Source organism: Engystomops pustulosus, chromosome 10 (genome assembly GCF_040894005.1).
Source record: "Engystomops pustulosus chromosome 10, aEngPut4.maternal, whole genome shotgun sequence".
Lineage (NCBI taxonomy): Eukaryota > Metazoa > Chordata > Amphibia > Anura > Leptodactylidae > Engystomops > Engystomops pustulosus.
Genome location: NC_092420.1, coordinates 97163096 through 97185795, shown reverse-complemented (window position 1 = coordinate 97185795; position 22700 = coordinate 97163096). Strand labels below are relative to the sequence as shown.

At 42.5% G+C, this 22700-nt stretch overlaps 1 protein-coding gene across 2 annotated transcripts in view; it reads right to left on the bottom strand.

The window, feature by feature from the left end:
• The window catches only part of ROR1 (receptor tyrosine kinase like orphan receptor 1), a 189724-nt gene that overhangs the window by 78574 nt on the left and 88450 nt on the right, over positions 1 to 22700 (bottom strand). For both annotated transcript variants that reach the window (XM_072127016.1, XM_072127017.1), the window contains exon 2: positions 955 to 1026. In XM_072127016.1, the coding sequence (XP_071983117.1) occupies positions 955 to 1026 (72 nt within the window). The remainder of the gene's footprint in view (positions 1 to 954; positions 1027 to 22700) is intronic.

The following is a 22700-nucleotide window of genomic DNA, read 5'->3' as shown; positions in this document are numbered from 1 at the left end:
AGCACATTATACACAGACAATGCACTTGCATGCACCAGGAAGAAGAAGGTGAACTCCGGGAACCTGAGCGGGGAAGTGACACATGCAGGATATCGGGCACAGGATCTTAGTGACTCCCCGCACAGCGCATTATACACGGACAATGCACTTACATGCACCAGGAAGAAGAAGGTGAACTCCGGGGACCTGAGCGGGGAAGCGACACATGCAGGATATCGGGCCAGGATCTTAGTGACTCCCCGCACAGCGCATTATACACGGACACTTACATGCACCAGGAAGAAGAAGGTGAACTCTGGGGACCTGAGCGGGGAAGCGACACATGCAGGATATCGGGTGCAGGATCTTAGTGACTCCCCGCACAGCGCATTATACACGGACAATGCACTTACATGCACCAGGAAGAAGAAGGTGAACTCCGGGGACCTGAGCGGGGAAGCGACACATGCAGGATATCCGGTGCAGGATCTTAGTGACTCCCTGCACAGCGCATTATACACGGACAATGCACTTACATGCACCAGGAAGAAGAAGGTGAACTCCGGGGACCTGAGCACATGCAGGATATGGGGCGCATGATCTTAGTGAATAGCACCGGAGTCCAGGATCGTCGGACAACGCACAGCGGGGATCGCGACAGGACCGTGTAAGTAAATGTGCCCCTCAATGGTTATACAGTTACGGGGTGCGAGGTTGAGGCTGGTTTTGAGCACCGTGTGGATAAATATTGGCTTCTGCTATAGTTGTGCCCCAGCGACAACCCATTGGTGCCAGTTTCCTCTATAAGCCTCACTGAGGTACGAGACATCTTGAAGCATTTTCGACATATGGAACATTTTATACCAAAAAAAAAAAAATTCCTGTGAAATCACCAAAATATCACTAATTAAATGTCAGGGCGATGAGGAGATGCACGCAGCTGCCTGTAGGGCGGGCCGGGTGCTTGGGACGCACCTTTGTCGAGGTCACTTGAAGCGCTCCACGTTGAGGTAGGCTTTAAATCAGCGTCGACTGTCAGCTCAGTTCCTGTGTGGGACAAAACAAGACATATTTAATATACATCAATTTATGAGCTGCTGCTAAGTCTCAATGTACAGATCTCCAGGTGAAATCCTATAGAGTTACCAGGAACTAATGAGATCTGACTATTTCCAGAGAGCTGCACTACACCAATATGTGTATGTATACAGGCGAGGAGCAGTAATATATTAATTATGTTTTAGGGGGCAGTATTATAGTAGTTATATTCTTGTATATAGGAGGCAGTATTACAGTAGTTATATTCCTGTACATAGGGGGCAGTATTATAGTAGTTATATTCCTGTACATAGGGGGCAGTATTATAGTAGTTATATTCCTGTACATAGGGGGCAGCATTATAGTAGTTATATTCCTGTACATAGGGGCAGTATTATAGTAGTTATATTCCTGTACATAGGGGGCAGTATTATAGTAGCTATATTCCTGTACATAGGAGGCAGTATTATAGTAGTTATATTCCTGTACATAGGGGGCAGTATTATAGTAGTTATATTCCTGTACATAGGAGGCAGTATTATAGTAGTTATATTCTTGTACATAAGGGAAATATTATAGTAGTTATATTCCTGTACATAGGAGGCAGTATTATAGTAGTAATATTCTTGTACATAGGGGGCAGTATTATAGTAGTTATATTCCTGTACATAGGGGGCAGTATTATAGTAGTTATATTCCTGTACATAGGAGGCAGTATTATAGTAGTAATATTCTTGTACATAGGGGGCAGTATTATAGTAGTTATATTCCTGTACATAGGGGCAGTATTATAGTAGTTATATTCCTGTACATAGGAGGCAGTATTATAGTAGTAATATTCTTGTACATAGGGGGCAGTATTATAGTAGTTACATTCCTGTACATAGGAGGCAGTATTATAGTAGTAATATTCTTGTACATAGGGGGCAGTATTATAGTAGTTATATTCCTGTACATAGGGGCAGTATTATAGTAGTTATATTCCTGTACATAGGGGGAGTATTATAGTAGTTATATTCTTGTACATAGGGGTCAGTATTATAGTAGTTATATTCTTGTACATAGGAGGCAGTATTATAGTAGTTATATTCCTGTACATAGGGGGCAGTATTATAGTAGTTATATTCTTGTACATAGGGGGCAGTATTATAGTAGTTATATTCCTGTACATAGGGGGCAGTATTATAGTATTTATAATCTTGTACATAGGGGCAGTATTATAGTAGTTATATTCTTGTACATAGGGGACAGTATTATAGTATTTATAATCTTGTACATAGGGGCAGTATTATAGTAGTTATATTCTTGTACATAGGGGGCAGTATTATAGTAGTTATATTCTTGTACATAGGGGACAGTATTATAGTAGTTATATTCTTGTACATAGGGGTCAGTATTATAGTAGTTATATTCTTGTACATAGGGGGCAGTATTATAGTAGTTATATTCCTGTACATAGGGGGCAGTATTATAGTATTTATAATCTTGTACATAGGGGCAGTATTATAGTATTTATAATCTTGTACATAGGGGCAGTATTATAATAGTTATATTCTTGTACATAGGGGGCAGTATTATAGTAGTTATATTCTTGTACATAGGGGGCAGTATTATAGTAGTTATATTCTTGTACATAGGGGGCAGTATTATAGTAGTTATATTCCTGTACATAGGGGGCAGTATTATAGTAGTTATATTCTTGTACATAGGGGGCAGTATTATAGTAGTTATATTCTTGTACATAGGGGACAGTATTATAGTAGTTATATTCCTGTACATAGGGGGAAGTATTATAGTAGTTATATTCTTGTACATAGGGGGCAGTATTATAGTAGTTATATTCCTGTACATAGGGGGAAGTATTATAGTAGTTATATTCCTGTACATAGGGAGCAGTATTATAGTAGTTATATTCCTGTACATAGAGGCAGTATTATAGTAGTTATATTCCTGTACATAGGGGGCAGTATTATAGTAGTTATATTCCTGTACATAGGGGGTAGTATTATAGTAGTTATATTCTTGTACATAGGGGGCAGTATTATAGTAGTTATATTCCTGTACATAGGGGGCAGTATTATAGTAGTTACATTCCTGTACATAGGGGGCAGTATTATAGTAGTTATATTCCTGTACATAGGGGGCAGCATTATAGTAGTTATATTCCTGTACATAGGGGGAAGTATTATAGTAGTTATATTCCTGTACATAGGGGCAGTATTATAGTAGTTATATTCTTGTACATAGGGGACAGTATTATAGTAGTTATATTCTTGTACATAGGGGGCAGTATTATAGTAGTTATAATCTTGTACATAGGGGCAGTATTATAGTAGTTATATTCTTGTACATAGGGGGCAGTATTATAGTAGTTATATTCCTGTACATAGGGGGCAGTATTATAGTAGTTATATTCCTGTACATAGGGGGCAGTATTATAGTAGTTATAATCTTGTACATAGGGGCAGTATTATAGTAGTTATATTCTTGTACATAGGGGCAGTATTACAGTAGTTATATTCTTGTACATAGGGGGTAGTATTATAGTAGTCATATTATTGTACATAGGGGGCAGTATTATAGTAGTTATATTCCTGTACATAGGGGGCAGTATTATAGTAGTTATAATCTTGTACATAGGGGCAGTATTATAGTAGTTATATTCTTGTACATAGGGGCAGTATTACAGTAGTTATATTCTTGTACATAGGGGCAGTATTACAGTAGTTATATTCTTGTACATAGGGGGTAGTATTATAGTAGTCATATTATTGTACAATGGGGTCAGTCTTATAGCGATTGTTGTACACGGCAGAGACTGAACCCCCACCAATCTCACTGTAATGAAAAATGTTTCCCGGACCCCCCTTTAACAACCCTAACAATGTTTTACATGTCAAACAGGCTGGCTCTATATTACATAAACATGAATACTATATAAATAACCAAATGTTCTTCACTTGGCCTCGAAAAAACTAAATCACAGAGTATCCCTTCTGTTCCTAACTCCTGTGCTGCATAGTTTCTCTATCAGTGTAGACAATGACCCCTATTGATGTTCTTCCACCCCGATCTTATCTTCCTTCCCGGCTTCATCTCTACATGACGTTACGGTTTGATCTGAGACTTCATTGTGTAGAATTTTATGATAAGACATAAATTAATAAAATATATCAGACCACCCCAGAGATGATGACAGATGTTCCAGGGGCCTCCCTCCAGCACCTTAACCGTGACTGTAAGGGGACGTGTGCCCTGTATAATACTGGATGCAGCTCATGCAAGAAGGGACACAGATCTTATGTGATATATATATATATATATATATATATATATATATATATATATATACCATATATACTCGAGTATGAAACTTGTTTTTCTGCACAAAAAAATTTGCTGAAAACCGAAACGAGGCTTATACCCGAGTTAAAAAAAATATATCAAAACTCACCTTTCTGGCTTTCCCCGCTACTGGCTATAAACTAGGTCAGGGGGCTGGCTATATACTGGGGGATATGGGCTGGCAGGCTATATACTGGGGCAGGGGGCTGGCTATATACTGGGGGATATAGGCTGGCAGGCTATATACTGGGGCAGGGGGCTGGCTATATACTGGGGATATGGGCTGGCAGGCTATATACTGGGGCAGGGAGCTGGCTATATACTGGGGGATATGGGCTGGCAGGCTATATACTGGGGCAGGGGGCTGGCTATATACTGGGGGATATGGGCTGGCAGGCTATATACTGGGGCAGGGGGCTGGCTATATACTGGGGGATATAGGCTGGCAGGCTATATACTGGGGCAGGGGGCTGGCTATATACTGAGGGATATGGGCTGGCAGGCTATATACTGGGGGGCAGGTGCTGACTATATACTATGGGGCAGGGTCCGGCAGGCTATATACTGGGGAGGCTGTGACCAATGCATTTCCCACTCTCGGCTTATACTCAAGTCAATAGGTTTTCCTAGGTTTTTGTGGTAAAATTAGGGGCCTTGGCTTATACTTGGGTCGGCTTATACTCGAGTATATACAGTGTATATATCAATACACATGTATCATTTTTAGGATGAGAAGGCACCTGCCCTGAAAATAAACAATAATTCAGTATCTGTACTTATAAGCTACATAAAAAAGCTAGGTTATATCTGTGTCTGGGAAAGCTGGATGACAACCCGTATAGTGGCCACTACAGCTACTAGACACAACTTTCCAAGATTCCTTCATGGAAAATGTACTTAGTTTTGTAGTAACAAATCTCAGTTTTGCTTTATGGAACGTAGTTAAGAAATCCTTGGAGCCCCATTATCTGGTGCTGCAGCATGTGGAGAGACCCCTAATAACCTAGTGGTCCCCAGCTTTAGGCCCCCCCTTTATCAGCCAGGCACCCCTCCCAATCTTGGCTGCACCTGCTTCCCGATAATGTCCTTCTCCAAATTATTTTTCCCCAATTATCCCGACAATAAATATTTGACTTTGGCTGTCAGCGTTAAGTGCCTCCATTGCCTTTGGACACATCAGCGATTGCATCCACTTCCTGAGCGACTGCAAAATCGCTTATTATTTTCAGCCGCGTCTGGCGTGCCGTAAGATTTCCATACAAGGCTCATATTGTCCGGCAGCAGGGGGACAGCGGACCATCTGGACAGTGCCCGGGACTGTTTATACAAGTGTCAGAGAGTCTGAGCAGCAGGAAAATGTCAGATCTTCATCTGCCAATACTATGCCGAGGGTCATTCTGTCTGAAGCCTTCTGTCTATACGTGACCCAGCATCTGGATAGGCAAAATATACTGGGGCAAATCCTTCTGTTTATGGGCAGCTGTATACCTTGCCCACCTACTGTAACCTCCAGCGATCGCTCATAATCTATGGCAATCTTGGCAGTAAATGTTCAGTTTAGCTGCAGCGCCCCTACAGGGGAAGTGAAGTATTACAATGGATTTACTGTGTAATATTGGACAGGACAAGTCCTCCAGGGTAATGATACTACTTTATACAGTCTATACATTTCCTGCTTCCCAGCTCCTCTATAGATTTTTTTTTAGTTCTGGAGCTCAATGCATAAAGCTAAGAGCAGAGCAGTGTGAGGACACACCACCAGTGCATTCAGGCAAGCTACAATCATAGAATTCATCCAGGGACAATGCCTGGCACACAACATACACAAAGGTCTGATTAAACATCTCTCTAGAGACAATGCCTAGCACTGTCTGCAGAGAGCACAGCAGTGTGAGGACACACCACCAGTGCATTCAGGCAAGCTACAATCATTGAATTCATCCAGGGACAATGCCAAGCACTGGATGCAGAGCCTAGAAATCATCAGTGTGAGGGCACACTCCCACTGCTCTTGTTACAATCCTGGAATATGGATCCATATATCACAGTCCTGCTGCTACTAACAACATACACAAAGGTCTGATTACACATCTAGAAACAATGCCTAGCACTGGATGCAGAGAGCACAGCAGTGTGAGGACACACCCACAGTCCACTTGTTACAATCCTGGAACATAAATCCATATATCACAGTCCTGCTGCTACTAACAACATATACAAAGGTCTGATTACACATCTAGAGACAAACCCTAGCACTGGATGCAGAGAGCACAGCAGTGTGAGGAAACACCCACAGTCCACTTGTTACAATCCTGGAACATGAATCCATATATCACAGTCCTGCTGCTACTAACAACATACACAAAGGTCTGATTACACATCTAGAGACAAACCCTAGCACTGGATGCAGAGAGCACAGCAGTGTGAGGACACACCCACAGTCCACTTGTTACAATCCTGGAACATGAATCCATATATCACAGTCCTGCTGCTACTAACAACATAAACAAAGGTCTGATTACACATCTAGAGACAAACCCTAGCACTGGATGCAGAGAGCACAGCAGTGTCAGGACACACCCCTAGTGCACTTGTTACAATCCTGGAACATAAATCCATATATCACAGTCCTGCTGCTACTAACAACATACACAAAGGTCTGATTACACATCTAGAGACAATGCCTAGCACTGGATGCAGAGAGCACAGCAGTGTGAGGACACACCCACAGTCCACTTGTTACAATCCTGGAACATAAATCCATATATCACAGTCCTGCTGCTACTAACAACATATACAAAGGTCTGATTACACATCTAGAGAAAAACCCTAGCACTGAATGCAGAGAGCACAGCAGTGTCAGGACACACCCCTAGTGCACTTGTTACAATCCTGGAATATGAATCCATAAATCACAGTCCTGCTGCTACTAACAACATAAACAAAGGTCTGATTACACATCTAGAGACAATCCCTAGCACTGGATGCAGAGAGCACAGCAGTGTGAAGACACACCTGTAATGCACTCAGGGGTTAATTTTGGTTAAACCAATGAGGAAATGGCCGAAAAACATCTATAAAAATATAAAACAATAGGAAAGTGTAAAAAAAAATAACAGTAAAAAAAATATGTCAAAGAAAACGAATAATTTAATAATTTTTTTTTATTAAAATATCTATTTAAATAAAAACTGAAATTGAAGTGGATAAAAATTATGATGACAAATTACGACTTTACAAATTTAAAAAAGTTCTAAAATCTGAGCTGTTTTGATAAACCATCAGAGGTTTATGTGACCTTCGTAGAAGTTGCGGTGGTAAGTAATAAGGAGACCACATAGTAAAAGTGTGACCCCCCCTGCCTGGCGGTTAGGAGGGGGATGATGTGAGCTCAGCTATTTGTAGCGCTCCCTGAGCTCTGCTTAGTCATACGACGTCCATGTGTATGAGAGGCAGGAAGTACGCAGCACTCCTGCATCACCAATGCTGCTTATGGAGCTCCAGAGCTTATAAATCACAGCTCATTACCCAAACTCTGCAGGAAACTATGCGGACGCAGCAGTCTTCACAACTTCTGGGCACCACAAACTTTTCAAGTTTACAAGCGTTTCCCCACTACGCCCAAAAAAAACAAAAAAATTGACCCCATCTCGTTATTAGGAGTCTATCAAAAATTGGAGCAGCAGAGGAGTCAGTATGGAAAAAAGAGTCATATTTGCCTCTTGTCCTGTCTTCCCGCAGTTTCAGTCCCAAAGGGTTCTGCAAATTTTACCCCACTAAACCCCCAACTCGTCAGGTAGGGCAGTGTCGGACTGGGAAACCTTGGGCCCACCAGTAAAATCTGATCTTAGGGCCCACCCCAGCTATAAATTTGCTACATAATCTATTAATGTAATCATATAAATACATAGGATAGATGCTCTTTGCTAAATATATTTATATATTACCTTGTCCAGCACTACTAATGCAGGGTCTGGGGGCCCACTGGTGGATCCACCTGTCCACCTGTGGGCCAGTCCGAGCCTGAGGTAGGGTATGAAATGTCCCTCATCTCACCTCCTTATCACATGAGATGAGTCAAGTTTAGTGGTTACAGGGGAAGTGTCATATCAGAAGCCCTTATCTTCTGTTCTATAGCACCTAGAAACAGGCTGCTGGTGTCATATTAAAGATAAGGATCTCATCTTTCCGGTCACATCAGGCTTATGGCTTGATACAGGTAGCTAAAACATATTTGGAAATGCAAGCTGCAGATAATGATCCAGTATGTCGGGGTCTGAAGCTCATAGAACCAAAGCTTGATGGGATCTCAAAGATTCATAGAATAATTTTTAAGGACAGATGAAACAAATGCTAAATATTTATGGTTAAAGGGTTTTTTATATAGACTTATTTTTATGGATAAGTCTTTGATATCAGATTTGGGAAAGGTCCAACACTCCTCACAGCTACTTCTGATGTCAGGATCAGAACCGAACCAGAAGTAGAGCTTGAATGGGAGATGAGCTGCAGTTCCCTGGGCTTGCCACTACATACAGAATGGAGCTGTTCATACAGCCTATTAGTCGGACCCACACTGATCCTCTAAATACCTCTTCATCATCACTGTCCTGGAAAACCCCTTTATGTATCATATTAATCCATCCTTTGTCCAGTAATAACTTATTTTATTTAAAGGGATTGGCTTTATTTTTCCAAAAACAGCGCCACTCTTGCCACAGGTTGCGTCTGGTATTGCATTTCAGCGTTATTGATCTACATAGGATTAAGTTGCAATACCGGACACAACCTGCGGACAAGGGTAGCGCCATGTGAAGAAATAACGCAGCCATGAATTTCTAATCTCACACATCCCCTTTAAGGATGATGGCAATCCGTCCATCCCTTAGTGTTACGATCCAAAATCCTGCAGGCAAACTCATCCCGCATTCAGCTCCACTACTTTGGGCAGCCAAGATGATCATTTCAATACGCGGAGGGATTCTACAATATTCGCAGGATTTGTTTTGGCACTACCGGAGGACAGCATGGCGCCATTTCTCCAAGCCCAGCCGCTCCTCCTCCGTGCAGGAATCTTCACATCAGGTCTATTGAATATTTAGAAAAACCCAATCTTGTCCCAGTTATAGACATGTGGGGGAGGGGGGCAAAGCGCGGCCTGTAATAATAAAATAGTAGGAATGTTTCATAAAAGTGAAAAAATATCCAGAATTTTTCGATGATTTTTATACTACGGCTACGAATCCGCCATCAGTGGAGGTGAGAATAGTAAAGCGTCTTATCTATCAAGCTATATGCTATATATATGGCTATAACACGCAGATATTTGTCATTGCATTATATCACATGAAGTATCACATTGTATCAAATGAAGCCCCGCCCCTAGCCTGCCCACAAATAAACTGGACACGCCCCTTCGAAAGCAAATTCACCAAAGCTCCACCCCTTTTTTTGCTTTTTAAGTGCCAAAATAAACCCATATAGTGTACAGATATATGCACTTTAAATATGTCTAATGAATATAAAATATTTGCCCCCACCCCTAAATAATCGGAATTTTAGAAACACCCAAAAAACACTCAGACACACCCATTTTTAAAAACCAAAATATTTACAATTCTACCGTGTTACGTACAAGATAGGTTCCATAGGTTTGTTCATAAGTTGAATTTGTATGTAAGTCGAAACTGTATATTTTATAATTGTAGCTCCAGACAATTTTTTTTTTTGTCCCCAGTGACAATTGGATTTTCAAAAATTTTTGCCCTAATTTGACCCAGGATTTGTCCCAGTCTGGGACTATAGTAACATCCAGAGAGGTCACCAGAGGTCACAGTGGGCAGAGGAGTCCGTCTGTAACTAGGGGTCGTCTGTAAGTCGGGTGTCCTTAAGTAGTGGACCGCCTGTACTGTGCATTGTGTGGAGTCCTGATTTTGTTTGCAGAATCGGTGCCCCCCTTTTCCATGCGTTACATAGGGTATTGCAGCTTCTCCTCGAGAATTTGTCATACAGGCAATACCAGGCATAACCTGAGGTCATGGGGGGCGCTGTTTGTGAAAAGATAAAATCTGTCTAAATGGCAAATCCTGGAGAAGCCCTTTAGTTATAAATCATCCCGTTACCATGGACATTGCCAGGAATTTGGCCCCATGGTCCGTAGGATGAAGGTCACAATAATGGGCACTTTGTAGAGGCCAGGACCAGATATGGACAGAAGTAATGGATCGTCTTCAGCCCTATCACATGGCGCAGGATTGATCGGGTTTCGTTATGTGGCGACGGGATTTCCCAGGAGTCTTTTCAAGCCTCAATGTTTTCTTATGGGGAAAGGAGCAGAAAAGCCGCAAATGATAGAAACAGAAATGTTGTGTGTGAAAAGCAAAAACTAAATCCAATATTGTCACAACAGAGGAACGGAGGAAGCCGAGTCCTGCATAGCTCCAGGGGAGAGCGGAGACCCCAGAGCCATGACAGGAACGTTACACCTTGTGCTAATGATTTACAGAATGTACAAGGCCGAGAATTCACACACGGACGGAAGTAATGCAAATGATTAGCTACAAATATATACTCCAGAGCTGCACTCACTATTCTGCTGCTGGTGCAGTCACTGTACATACATGACATTACTTATCCTGTACTGATCCTGAGTTACATCCTGTATTATACCCCATAGCTGCACTCACTATTCTGCTGCTGGTGCAGTCACTGTGTACATACATGACATTACTTATCCTGTACTGATCCTGAGTTACATCCTGTATTATACCCCAGAGCTGCACTCACTATTCTGCTGCTGGTGCAGTCACTGTACATACATGACATTACTTATCCTGTACTGATCCTGAGTTACATCCTGTATTATACCACAGAGCTGCACTCACTATTCTGCTGCTGGTGCAGTCACTGTGTACATACATGACATTACTTATCCTGTACTGATCCTGAGATACATCCTGTATTATACTCCAGAGCTGCACTCACTATTCTGCTGCTGGTGCAGTCACTGTACATACATGACATTACTTATCCTGTACTGATCCTGAGTTACATCCTGTATTATACCCCGGAGCTGCACTCACTATTCTGCTGCTGGTGCAGTCACTGTGTACATACATGACATTACTTATCCTGTACTGATCCTGAGTTACATCCTGTATTATACTCCAGAGCTGCACTCACTATTCTACTGCTTGTGCAGTCACTGTGTACAAACATGACATTACTTATCCTGTACTGATCCTGAGTTACATCCTGTATTATACCCCAGAGCTGCACTCACTATTCTGCTGCTGGTGCAGTCACTGTGTACATACATGACATTACTTATCCTGTACTGATCCTGAGTTACATCCTGTATTATACTCCAGAGCTGCACTCACTATTCTGCTGCTGGTGCAGTCACTGTGTACATACATGACATTACTTATCCTGTACTGATCCTGAGTTACATCCTGTATTATACCCCAGAGCTGCACTCACTATTCTGCTGCTGGTGCAGTCACTGTATATACATGACATTACATATCCTGTACTGATCCTGAGTTACATCCTGTATTATACCCCAGAGCTGCACTCACTATTCTGCTGCTGGTGCAGTCACTGTGTACATACATGACATTACTTATCCTGTACTGATCCTGAGTTACATCCTGTGTTATACCCCAGAGCTGCACTCACTATTCTGCTGCTGGTGCAGTCACTGTGTACATACATGACATTACTTATCCTGTACTGATCCTGAGTTACATCCTGTATTATACCCCAGAGCTGCACTCACTATTCTGCTGCTGGTGCAGTCACTGTGTACATACATGACATTACTTATCCTGTACTGATCCTGAGTTACATCCAGTATTATATCCCAGAGCTGCACTCACTATTCTGCTGCTGGTGCAGTCACTGTGTACATACATGACATTACTTATCCTGTACTGATCCTGAGTTACATCCTGTATTATACCCCAGAGCTGCACTCACTATTCTGCTGCTGCTGTAGTCACTGTGTACATACATGACATTACTTATCCTGTACTGATCCTGAGTTACATCCTGTATTATACCCCAGAGCTGCACTCACTATTCTGCTGCTGGAGCAGTCACTGTGTACATACATGACATTACTTATCCTGTACTGATCCTGAGTTACATCCTGTATTATACTCCAGAGCTGCACTCACTATTCTGCTGTGTACATACCTGACTTATCTTATATGGGGATTAGATAAAACTTTTTGATTGACATGAGGTTGATGTTGGAAGATTTCCTAGTAATAAGTGCCCTGTATTCCAGGCCCCTCCGCCTGCAGCGTAGAATGTATATGTCTGCCAAGGTTCTGGTAACAGGAGACGCTCAGTAACAACACGGCCTTTGTGATGCTCAGAGACAGCAGATGTGATCCTGCAGGTTAAGGAGGAACAGCAATACCCGGCAGACCCTGCAGCAGATGCTGCGAGCTCCATGTACCGCCTGATGCGCACGGCGCGGGTAGGAATCAATATAGAATAACATGTATCCAGTAGAGGGTCAAGTAGTGTAGTAAGATACCGGTACAACACTAACACCATATAAGGGCGCACCGGGGGTCATATAGTGGGCTCCGTGTACTGCCGGACCTGGCGCTGCGCTGGAATAGAAGTGAATGGAGTCACTACATGCATACATCCCAGCACACAAATAGACACTGACCATTGGGGGGTCTCGGTGGCCAGACCCCAATCATCAGACACCCATTTCCTATACTATGGAGAACTGTCTGTATTAGGAAAACCTTATAAATTAGGGGGTCATCAGTATAAGAGATGGAAGAATCGGACGCCCAAGCCCCCACCAATCAGCTGTGAAAGTATTAATGTAAGCAATGCTGCATCATATATCCATGACATCACTTTCCTTCATGGAATATTAGATACTTTATATCCCCCGTTAAGGGGTTTAGGTCGGATTCTCATGGCTTTGAACAAGGTGTCGCTCAATGTAACTCAATGCACCCCCATAAATCTCTATAGAACTGCCATAGATGCCCAAATACTTTGTGTCGGTGATAACTTATAGAATTACTTCTAAGCCCTTTAAGGGAAACATTCTTGTACAATGAGACATCTAATATGATAAATTGTTATTGTTATTATTGTTGAATTAAGAGTTAGAAATCCTTAAAGGGACATGACTCTCAGGACAGATACATTCCTGATTTGCTAGGGCTCATCAAAGTCATAATGGGCCACGTCTATGCCCAGGAGGCATCAGGGTGGTGGCCATATTGCCAGGAGGAGTAACCTGAAGCTCCTGCAGCATAATGGAGACCCTGTATATTGGAACAAAACTTCTTAAATGGAGTCAATTCTGCCGGTAATTATGTGGGAGACACGACGGTGGATGATGACCACGAACCTCCATCCAATGGAAAAACTAAACTCAAACACATGGACAGGTAATTGCCCCTAAATGTGACGGTTTAGGAGACATCATTTGGTCATTTTCAGTAACACTATACGGCAAATTAGCCAAAAAGTGAATATCGCTAATTCATTCTGACATCAGTTTTGATCCAGAGACGGTTAGATAAAATGGGGTTTAGGTCACATGACTTCCCATTACAGGGTTCAGATGTAATATGCAAAATGTGGGTCAATTATCTGCTGGAATTTTTATGTTATGTATTTTGATTTTTTTATTCATAACCCAAATCTTTGGTTTACATTTTGTGCAACACAAAACACATTGGGACTTATTTACTAAGGGTCCGCGGATCGCACTTTTGTCGGATTTTCCGACATTTTCCGGATTTGCGCGGCTGTGACAGGTATTTAAAAGGGGATTGTGTTGCACGTGATTGGAGTGTGGTGCGGCTGCGCTGCTTTCCTGTGACAGAAATCGGGGAGGCGCGGCCATCGGACGATCCAACTGATTTGGACTGAGCGCGGTATTTAACACTCAAATTGTGTCGCATGACAATGCACTTACATGCACCAGGAAGAAAGTGAACTCCGGGGACCTGAGCGGGGAAGCGACACATGCAGGATATCGGGAGCAGGATCTTAGTGACTCCCCGCACAGCGCATTATACACGGACAATCCACTTACATGCACCAGGAAGAAGAAGGGGGAACTCCGGGGACCTGAGCGGGGAAGTGACACATGCAGGATATCGGGTGCAGGATCTTAGTGACTCCCCGCACAGCGCATTATACACGGACAATGCACTTACATGCACCAGGAAGAAGAAGGTGAACTCCAGGGACCTGAGCGGGGAAGCGACACATGCAGGATATCGGGTGCAGGATCTTAGTGACTCCCCGCACAGCGCATTATACACGGACAATGCACTTACATGCACCAGGAAGAAGAAGGTGATCTCTGGGGACCTGAGCGGGGAAGCGACACATGCAGGATATCGGGCGCACGATCTTAGTGACTCCCTGCACAGCGCATTATACACGGACAATGCACTTACCTGCACCAGGAAGAAGAAGGTGAACTCCGGGGACCTGAGCGGGGAAGCGACACATGCAGGATATCAGGCGCAGGATCTTAGTGACTCCCCGCACAGCGCATTATACACAGACAATGCACTTACATGCACCAGGAAGAAGAAGGTGAACTCCGGGGACCTGAGCGGGGAAGTGACACATGCAGGATATCGGGCGCACGATCTTAGTGACTCCCCGCACAGCACATTATACACAGACAATGCACTCACGAGCACCGGAAAGAAGAAGGTGAACTCCGGGGACCTGAGCGGGGAAGCGACACATGCAGGATATCGGGCGCACGATCTTAGTGACTCCCTGCACAGCGCATTATACACGGACAATGCACTTACATGCACCAGGAAGAAGAAGGTGAACTCCGGGGACCTGAGCGGGGAAGCGACACATGCAGGATATCGGGCGCACGATCTTAGTGACTCCCTGCACAGCGCATTATACACGGACAATGCACTTACATGCACCAGGAAGAAGAAGGTGAACTCCGGGGACCTGAGCGGGGAAGCGACACATGCAGGATATCGGGCGCACGATCTTAGTGACTCCCCGCACAGCGCATTATACACGGACAATGCACTTACATGCACCAGGAAGAAGAAGGTGAACTCCGGGGACCTGAGCGGGGAAGCGACACATGCAGGATATCGGTCGGTCGGTGACGAGCTCTTACTGATATCTCAGGGGATCCATGCAACAAAAAATATGAATACAGTAAGTTCTACAACTACCTGTAATAGGTCGTCCTAAAGTTTATTATCATTAACAAACTCAGAGTCTGTCCTGAATTCTTAAACCATCTTATACCACTGGAAAATCCCCATTATTTTGGATCCTCTAAATGATGTATAGTGCATAGGACTACAGACCTCATGCGGCCGCAAAGAACCGCAATGCGCATGAGAGCGAGTAGTGATTTCAGAAACCCAAAATGAAAATTGTGGAAAATCCAAAACCAGCTTCCTCCTTCCCTTTATCTCCTAAATCCCTGCTGAAAGCCAAGGAAGCCATGAGAAGATAGCATCCAGCGCTGATAACTGATGTAGTCTGGGGGGGAGGGGGGGTCTCCATGCAACAAATGCCCTGACATCTCTCTCCCTGTGATCATACAAGGAGCGGAGGAGATAATCTATCAGTGCCGGGCACATTCTGGATGTCCAGCCACAAATTATCTACAACGTTTGTTGTCGGAGTGATGGTAACAAGTTGCAGAGCCGAAACAACAATGTCCTGGCTCCAGGCCACCAGATACTGGACCGGACCACTGAACCCAGAATAGAATTTTATGTTATATAAAAGAGATTTGTAACAGGTCCGAGTAAAAAAAAAAAACAACCTGAATGAACATTTAAAAATCTGTAAAAATACTATTTAAAATTCGATATTTATTTATTTTTAAATTGATACAATTTTTAACTGTCCAAAAACAATTAATATTGAATTTATTTACATTTTTTTAAATTGTTTAAAAATCATTTATGAGACCCCCGCCCACCAATGGGACTACATCCTCTTTAAAAAAAAAAAACAATAGAAATTAAAGAGGAAGTCCAGGATTAAAAGTAAAAAAAGTAAAAAAAAAAAACAACCTGAATGAACATTTAAAAATCTGTAAAAAATACAATTTAAAATTCGATATTTATTTATTTTTAAATCGATACAATTTTTAACTGTCTAAAAACTATTGATATTGAATTTATTTACATTTTTTAAAAATCATTCATGAGACCCCCGCCCACCAATGGGACTACAACCCCTTTAAAAAACATGGGTCCGGTATGGCACAGTAGACATTAAAGGGGAAGTCCAGGATTAGATATAAGAAGCCACTTTGAACAATAAATAGCGCCACATCTATCCCTGGATCATGCAGGGAACTGCAGCTCATCCCCATGCAAATAAATGGTCTGAAAAGTAATACCAGACACAACCTGAAAGCAAGAGAGGCGCTGTTTTTTAAAAAAAATGTTTGAATGAATTCACCACGGATAGATATGGAAAATGTCGTGTTGGATGTGAAATGATCCCCCTCTCTGATGGAGAATTAAGTACGTGATGGTCAGCGGCCAAGTCAATATTTCAGCTAATAAGTTGGAGCTTTCTTCTCATTCTTCCAGAGAGCGCAGGAATTCCCCAGGACTCATCTTCCCCGGCATTAAATTTCCATGAAATGTTTTCCTTGCGAGACCACAAGTAATAATGTGTCTTAAGAGGCCTGGAAGGATTAGGAGGTTTATGCTCCAGGTTCCTCCAAACTCATGAAGGAGATGATGACAATGTCTTTGTCTTTAGAGGCTGGAAATGAAGACACGTAAAGCTGTGAACGGCTTTGGTAATTATACGAATCGGGGGTCGGAGACGGTAATAAAATTAGAGGGTCTGCAAATAATCCTCCAGAAATTAGACATACAGGCGGTCCCCTACTTAAGAACACCCGACTTACAGACGACCCCTAGTTGCAAACGGACCTCCAGATGTTGGTAAGTTACTGTACTCCAGCACCAGGATACAATGTAACAGTTATCACAGGTGTCTGTAATGAAGCTTTATTGTTATTCCTGGTTCTGATGACAACCCAACATTTTTAAAATCCAATTGTCACAGAGACCAAAAAAATTTGTCTGGAGCTACAATTATAAAATATACAGTTCCGACTTACATACAAATTCAACTTAAGTACAAACCTACAGAACCGATCTTGTACGTAACCCTGGGACTACTTGCATAACATACCCATATATACTCGAGTATAAGCCTAGTTTTTCAGCACAAAAAATGTGCTGAAAACCCAAACTCGGCTTATACTCGAGTAAAAAAAATATATAGGTTTTACCAGGTTTTTGAGGTAAAATTAGGGGCCTCGGCTAATACTTGGGTCGGCTTATACTCGAGTATATACGGTAGTTAGAAGGAGAACGGTGAGGTATGAGGAAAGGTAAGTAAACGGAGTAGTAACTGTTAGGAAAACACTTATAGGTGGTAGAATTGTCTGGTGGGTGTCGGATATACTAAGAGGGCGGAGCCTGTAGGTAAATATGGCGCAACGTGACGAGGTGCTGTCCTAAACCCCGCAGAGCCCCTTTGACTCAAGTGACTCCTCCCTCCCACGATCATTTTGATCATATGTGGCTTAATTTGGGATAAAAACTCTGGGAATTCTAAATTCTGGGAATTCTTTTTCAATTTCCAACGTCATAAAAATGGGAAACATTTATTAAAACATTTTTCCGTGGAATTCTTAACTCTTCGGGGGCGACTTGCGCAGTAATTTCCCATTACGACCCTCGGCCTAGGAGGTGACATCACTTACTGGCGGAGAGCGGGGATATATTCCGCAGGTTATTTTCCAGATATTCCCGTCACCGGTGTAATATACAGTCGGATACAATGCGAGCAGGTGCGCTAATTGGCAAACGCCGGACCTACACCGCATTCCTGCTCCATTGTGTGATCCTTCTTGGCAATTTTGAAAGGTTTTTTAATGCTATTTTTTATTTGTTTTAATAAATCTGCCTCGTCCTTTACGGTTTATTACACGAGCAGGATGTGCGCCCGGCGCTGTCGCTCTTGTTTTATTATTATTTTTTACAAGTATTTTTGGTGCAGAGACCTTCAAAACGAAAAGTATGTTTTCCTTGGCCGATATGTCACCATTTAATGCAATTTCTACTGACATTTTTAGATATTTTTTTTATTGCCGTTCTCGCAGCGTTTAATGTCCGTGGAGGTCGGAAAGGAAATAGCTGTTCTAGGAAAATACAGATCTATAGCGGAGAGGACAGGCGTCAGCTGTGAATGGCTGCATTGTGGACGCTCTACATGTTGGGTCCTCAGGGATGCAGAAAAAAATTCAGGTTTTATTCAGCGAATACATTATAGGTTGGAGCAGAAGGAAAAAGAATACTTTTTGATTACAAGTATTATAATTGGTTATTATGCTTCCTGCTGGCCCCACAAACCCACACATTTATTTCTATAAATCTACTAGGTCCTCAGGGGCAGGACCACTTTATTCACTAGCACAACCCCCTATGGTACTTTAGGCAAGACCCGCCCCTGCTTAAGTAGAAGAAATTAGTTTGTAATACTTTGTCATGGAGGCGCATAGATATATACGTGATAGGAGATAGATATGCGATAGATATGCAATAGATAGATAGATAGATAGATAGATAGATAGAAAGATAGATAGATAGGAGATAGATAGATAGGAGATAGATAGATAGATAGATAGGAGATAGATAGATAGGAGATAGATAGATAGATAGATAGATAGATAGATAGATATGAAATGGATAGATATATGATAGGTAGGAGATAGATAGATAGATAGATAGAAGATATATAGATAGATAGATAGATATATGATAGATATATGATAGATAGTAGATAGATAGATAGATAGATAGATAGATAGATAGATAGAAAGGAGATAGATAGATAGATAGATAGATAGATAGATAGATATGAAATGGATAGATATATGATAGATAGGAGATAGATAGATAGATAGATAGATAGATAGGAGATATATAGATAGATAGATAGATAGGAGATAGATAGATAGATATATAGATAGATAGATAGATAGATAGATAGATAGATAGATAGATAGATAGATAGGAGATAGATAGGAGATAGATAGATAGGAGATAGATAGATAGGAGATAGATAGGAGATAGATAGATAAATAAATAAATAGAAGAAAGATAAGATAATATATGAGATAGATAATAAATAAATAAGATATGAAGGACTGTATTATATAGTGAACTATGAAATAATGTCTGGAATAAGATATTAGAGATTATACACAGATGGTCGGTAATTAGACAGATAGTTGCGCCCAGTATTATCCAATGTAATAGGAAATTACTCAGGTTTTTATATATATTTTATCATTATTGTAGGAATTAGAAGCAAAACTCGGTTTTTGCCCAAAAGTGAAACATCTGTATCATCCTTCTTCATTGGGCGGAAAAGAGAATTCCACAAGATCTGACAAGCAGCCGCTCTTCAAAAGTGAGGGATTTAGAAGGATATGAACTCGCACACCTCACAGGTCACATTAAAAAATCAAAGCTGAACCTGGATGCCTGACATAGCTGAGACAAGCTTCTGTGGAACTAATTCATCCAGCGCTGCTGATGTGACGCCCCGGGGTGATAGGATCAGGGACTATCAATCACAGGGGAAACAGAGGGGCCAATAGTAGCCAATAGGAATGGAAGATGAGATCTGGATGCACCAATCAAATGACTTTCTTGTCCCAGAGAATTTTGGAAGCTTCTTTATGCCTTGGTTTTTCCTAGAAAGGAGGATGATGTTATGTCTGATACTTGGTACAGGGTCAGGAGGGGCCGGGGTGTCTGCATTGTAATAATATCACATGTTATGGATGATACATGGTACAGGGTCAGGAGGAGCCGGGATGACTGCAGTGTAATAATATCACATGTTATGGATGATACATTGTACAGAGTCAGGAGGGGCCGGGATGTCTGCAGTGTAATAATATCACATGTTATGGATGATACATGGTGCAGGGTCAGGAGGGGCTGGGATGTCTTCAGTGTAATAATATCACATGAAATGGATGATACATGGTACAGGGTCAGGAGGGGCCGGGATGTCTGCAGGGTAATAATATCACATATTATGGATGATGCATGGTACAGGGTCAGGAGGGGCCGGGGTGTCTGCATTGTAATAATATCACATGTTATGGATGATACATGGTACAGGGTCAGGAGGGGGTGGGATGTCTGCAGTGTAATAGTATCACATGTTATGGATGATACATGGTACAGAGTCAGGAGGGGCCGGGATGTCTGCAGTGTAATAATATCACATGTTATGGATGATACATGGTGCAGGGTCAGGAGGGGCCGGGATGTCTGCAGTGTAATAATATCACATGTTATGGATGATACATGGTGCAGGGTCAGGAGGGGCTGGGATGTCTTCAGTGTAATAATATCACATGAAATGGATGATACATGGTACAGGGTCAGGAGGGGCCGGGATGTCTGCAGGGTAATAATATCACATATTATGGATGATGCATGGTACAGGGTCAGGAGGGGCCGGGGTGTCTGCATTGTAATAATATCACATGTTATGGATGATACATGGTACAGGGTCAGGAGGAGCCGGGATGTCTGCAGTGTAATAATATCACATGTTATGGATGATACATGGTGCAGGGTCAGGAGGGGCTGGGATGTCTGCAGTGTAGCAGTGTAATAATATCCCATGTTATGGATGATACATGGTACAGGGTCAGGAGGGGCCGGGATGTATGCAGTGTAATAATATCAGATGTTATGGATGATACGTGGTACAGGGTCAGGAGGGGCCGGGATGTCTGCAGTGTAATAATATCACATGTTATGGATGATACATGGTGCAGGGTCAGGAGGGGCCGGGATGTCTGCAGTGTAATAATATCACATGTTATGGATGATACATGGTACAGGGTCAGGAGGGGCCGGGATGTCTGCAATGTAATAATATCACATGTTATGGATGATACATGGTGCAGGGTCAGGAGAGGCCGGGATGTCTGCAGTGTAATAATATCACATGTTATGGATGATACATGGTCCAGGGTCAGGAGGGGCCGGGATGTCTGCAGTGTAATAATATCACATGTTATGGATGATACATGGTGCAGGGTCAGGAGGGCCCGGGATGTCTGCAGTGTAATAATATCACATGTTATGGATGATACATGGTACAGGGTCAGGAGGGGCCGGGATGTCTGCAATGTAATAATATCACATGTTATGGATGATACATGGTACAGGGTCAGGAGGGGCCGGGATGTCTGCAGTGTAATAATATCACATGTTATGGATGATACATGGTACAGGGTCAGGAGGGGCCGGGATGTCTGCAGTGTAATAATATCACATGTTATGGATGATACATGGTACAGGGTCAGGAGGGGCCGGGATGTCTGCAGTGTAATAATATCACATGTTATGGATGATACATGGTCCAGGGTCAGGAGGGGCCGGGATGTCTACACTGTAATAATATCACATGTTATGGATGATACATGGTACAGGGTCAGGAGGGGCCGGGATGTCTGCAGTGTAATAATATCACATGTTATGGATGATACATGGTACAGGGTCAGGAGGGGCTGGGATGTCTGCAGTGTAATAATATCACATGTTATGGATGATACATGGTACAGGGTCAGGAGGGGCCGGGATGTCTGCAGGGTAATAATATCACATGTTATGGATGATACATGGTAGGGGCCGGGATGTCTGCAGTGTAATAATATCACATGTTATGGATGATACATGGTACAGGGTCAGGAGGGGCCGGGATATCTGCAGTGTAATAATATCACATGTTATGGATGATACATGGTACAGGGTCAGGAGGGGCTGGGATGTCTGCAGTGTAATAATATCATATGTTATGGATGATACATGGTACAGGGTCAGGAGGGGTGGGATGTCTGCAGTGTAATAATATCACATGTTATGGATGATACATGGTGCAGGGTCAGGAGGGGCCGGGATGTCTGCAGGGTAATAATATCACATGTTATGGATGATACATGGTACAGGGTCAGGAGGAGTCAGGATGTCTGCAGTGTAATAATATCACATGTTATGGATGATACATGGTACAGGGTCAGGAGGGGCCGGGATGTCTGTAGTGTAATAATATCACATGTTATGGATGATACATGGTGCAGGGTCAGGAGGGGCCGGGATGTCTGCAGTGTAATAATATCACATGTTATGGATGATACATGGTACAGGGTCAGGAGGGGCCGGGATGTCTGCAGTGTAATAATATCACATGTTATGGATGATACATGGTAC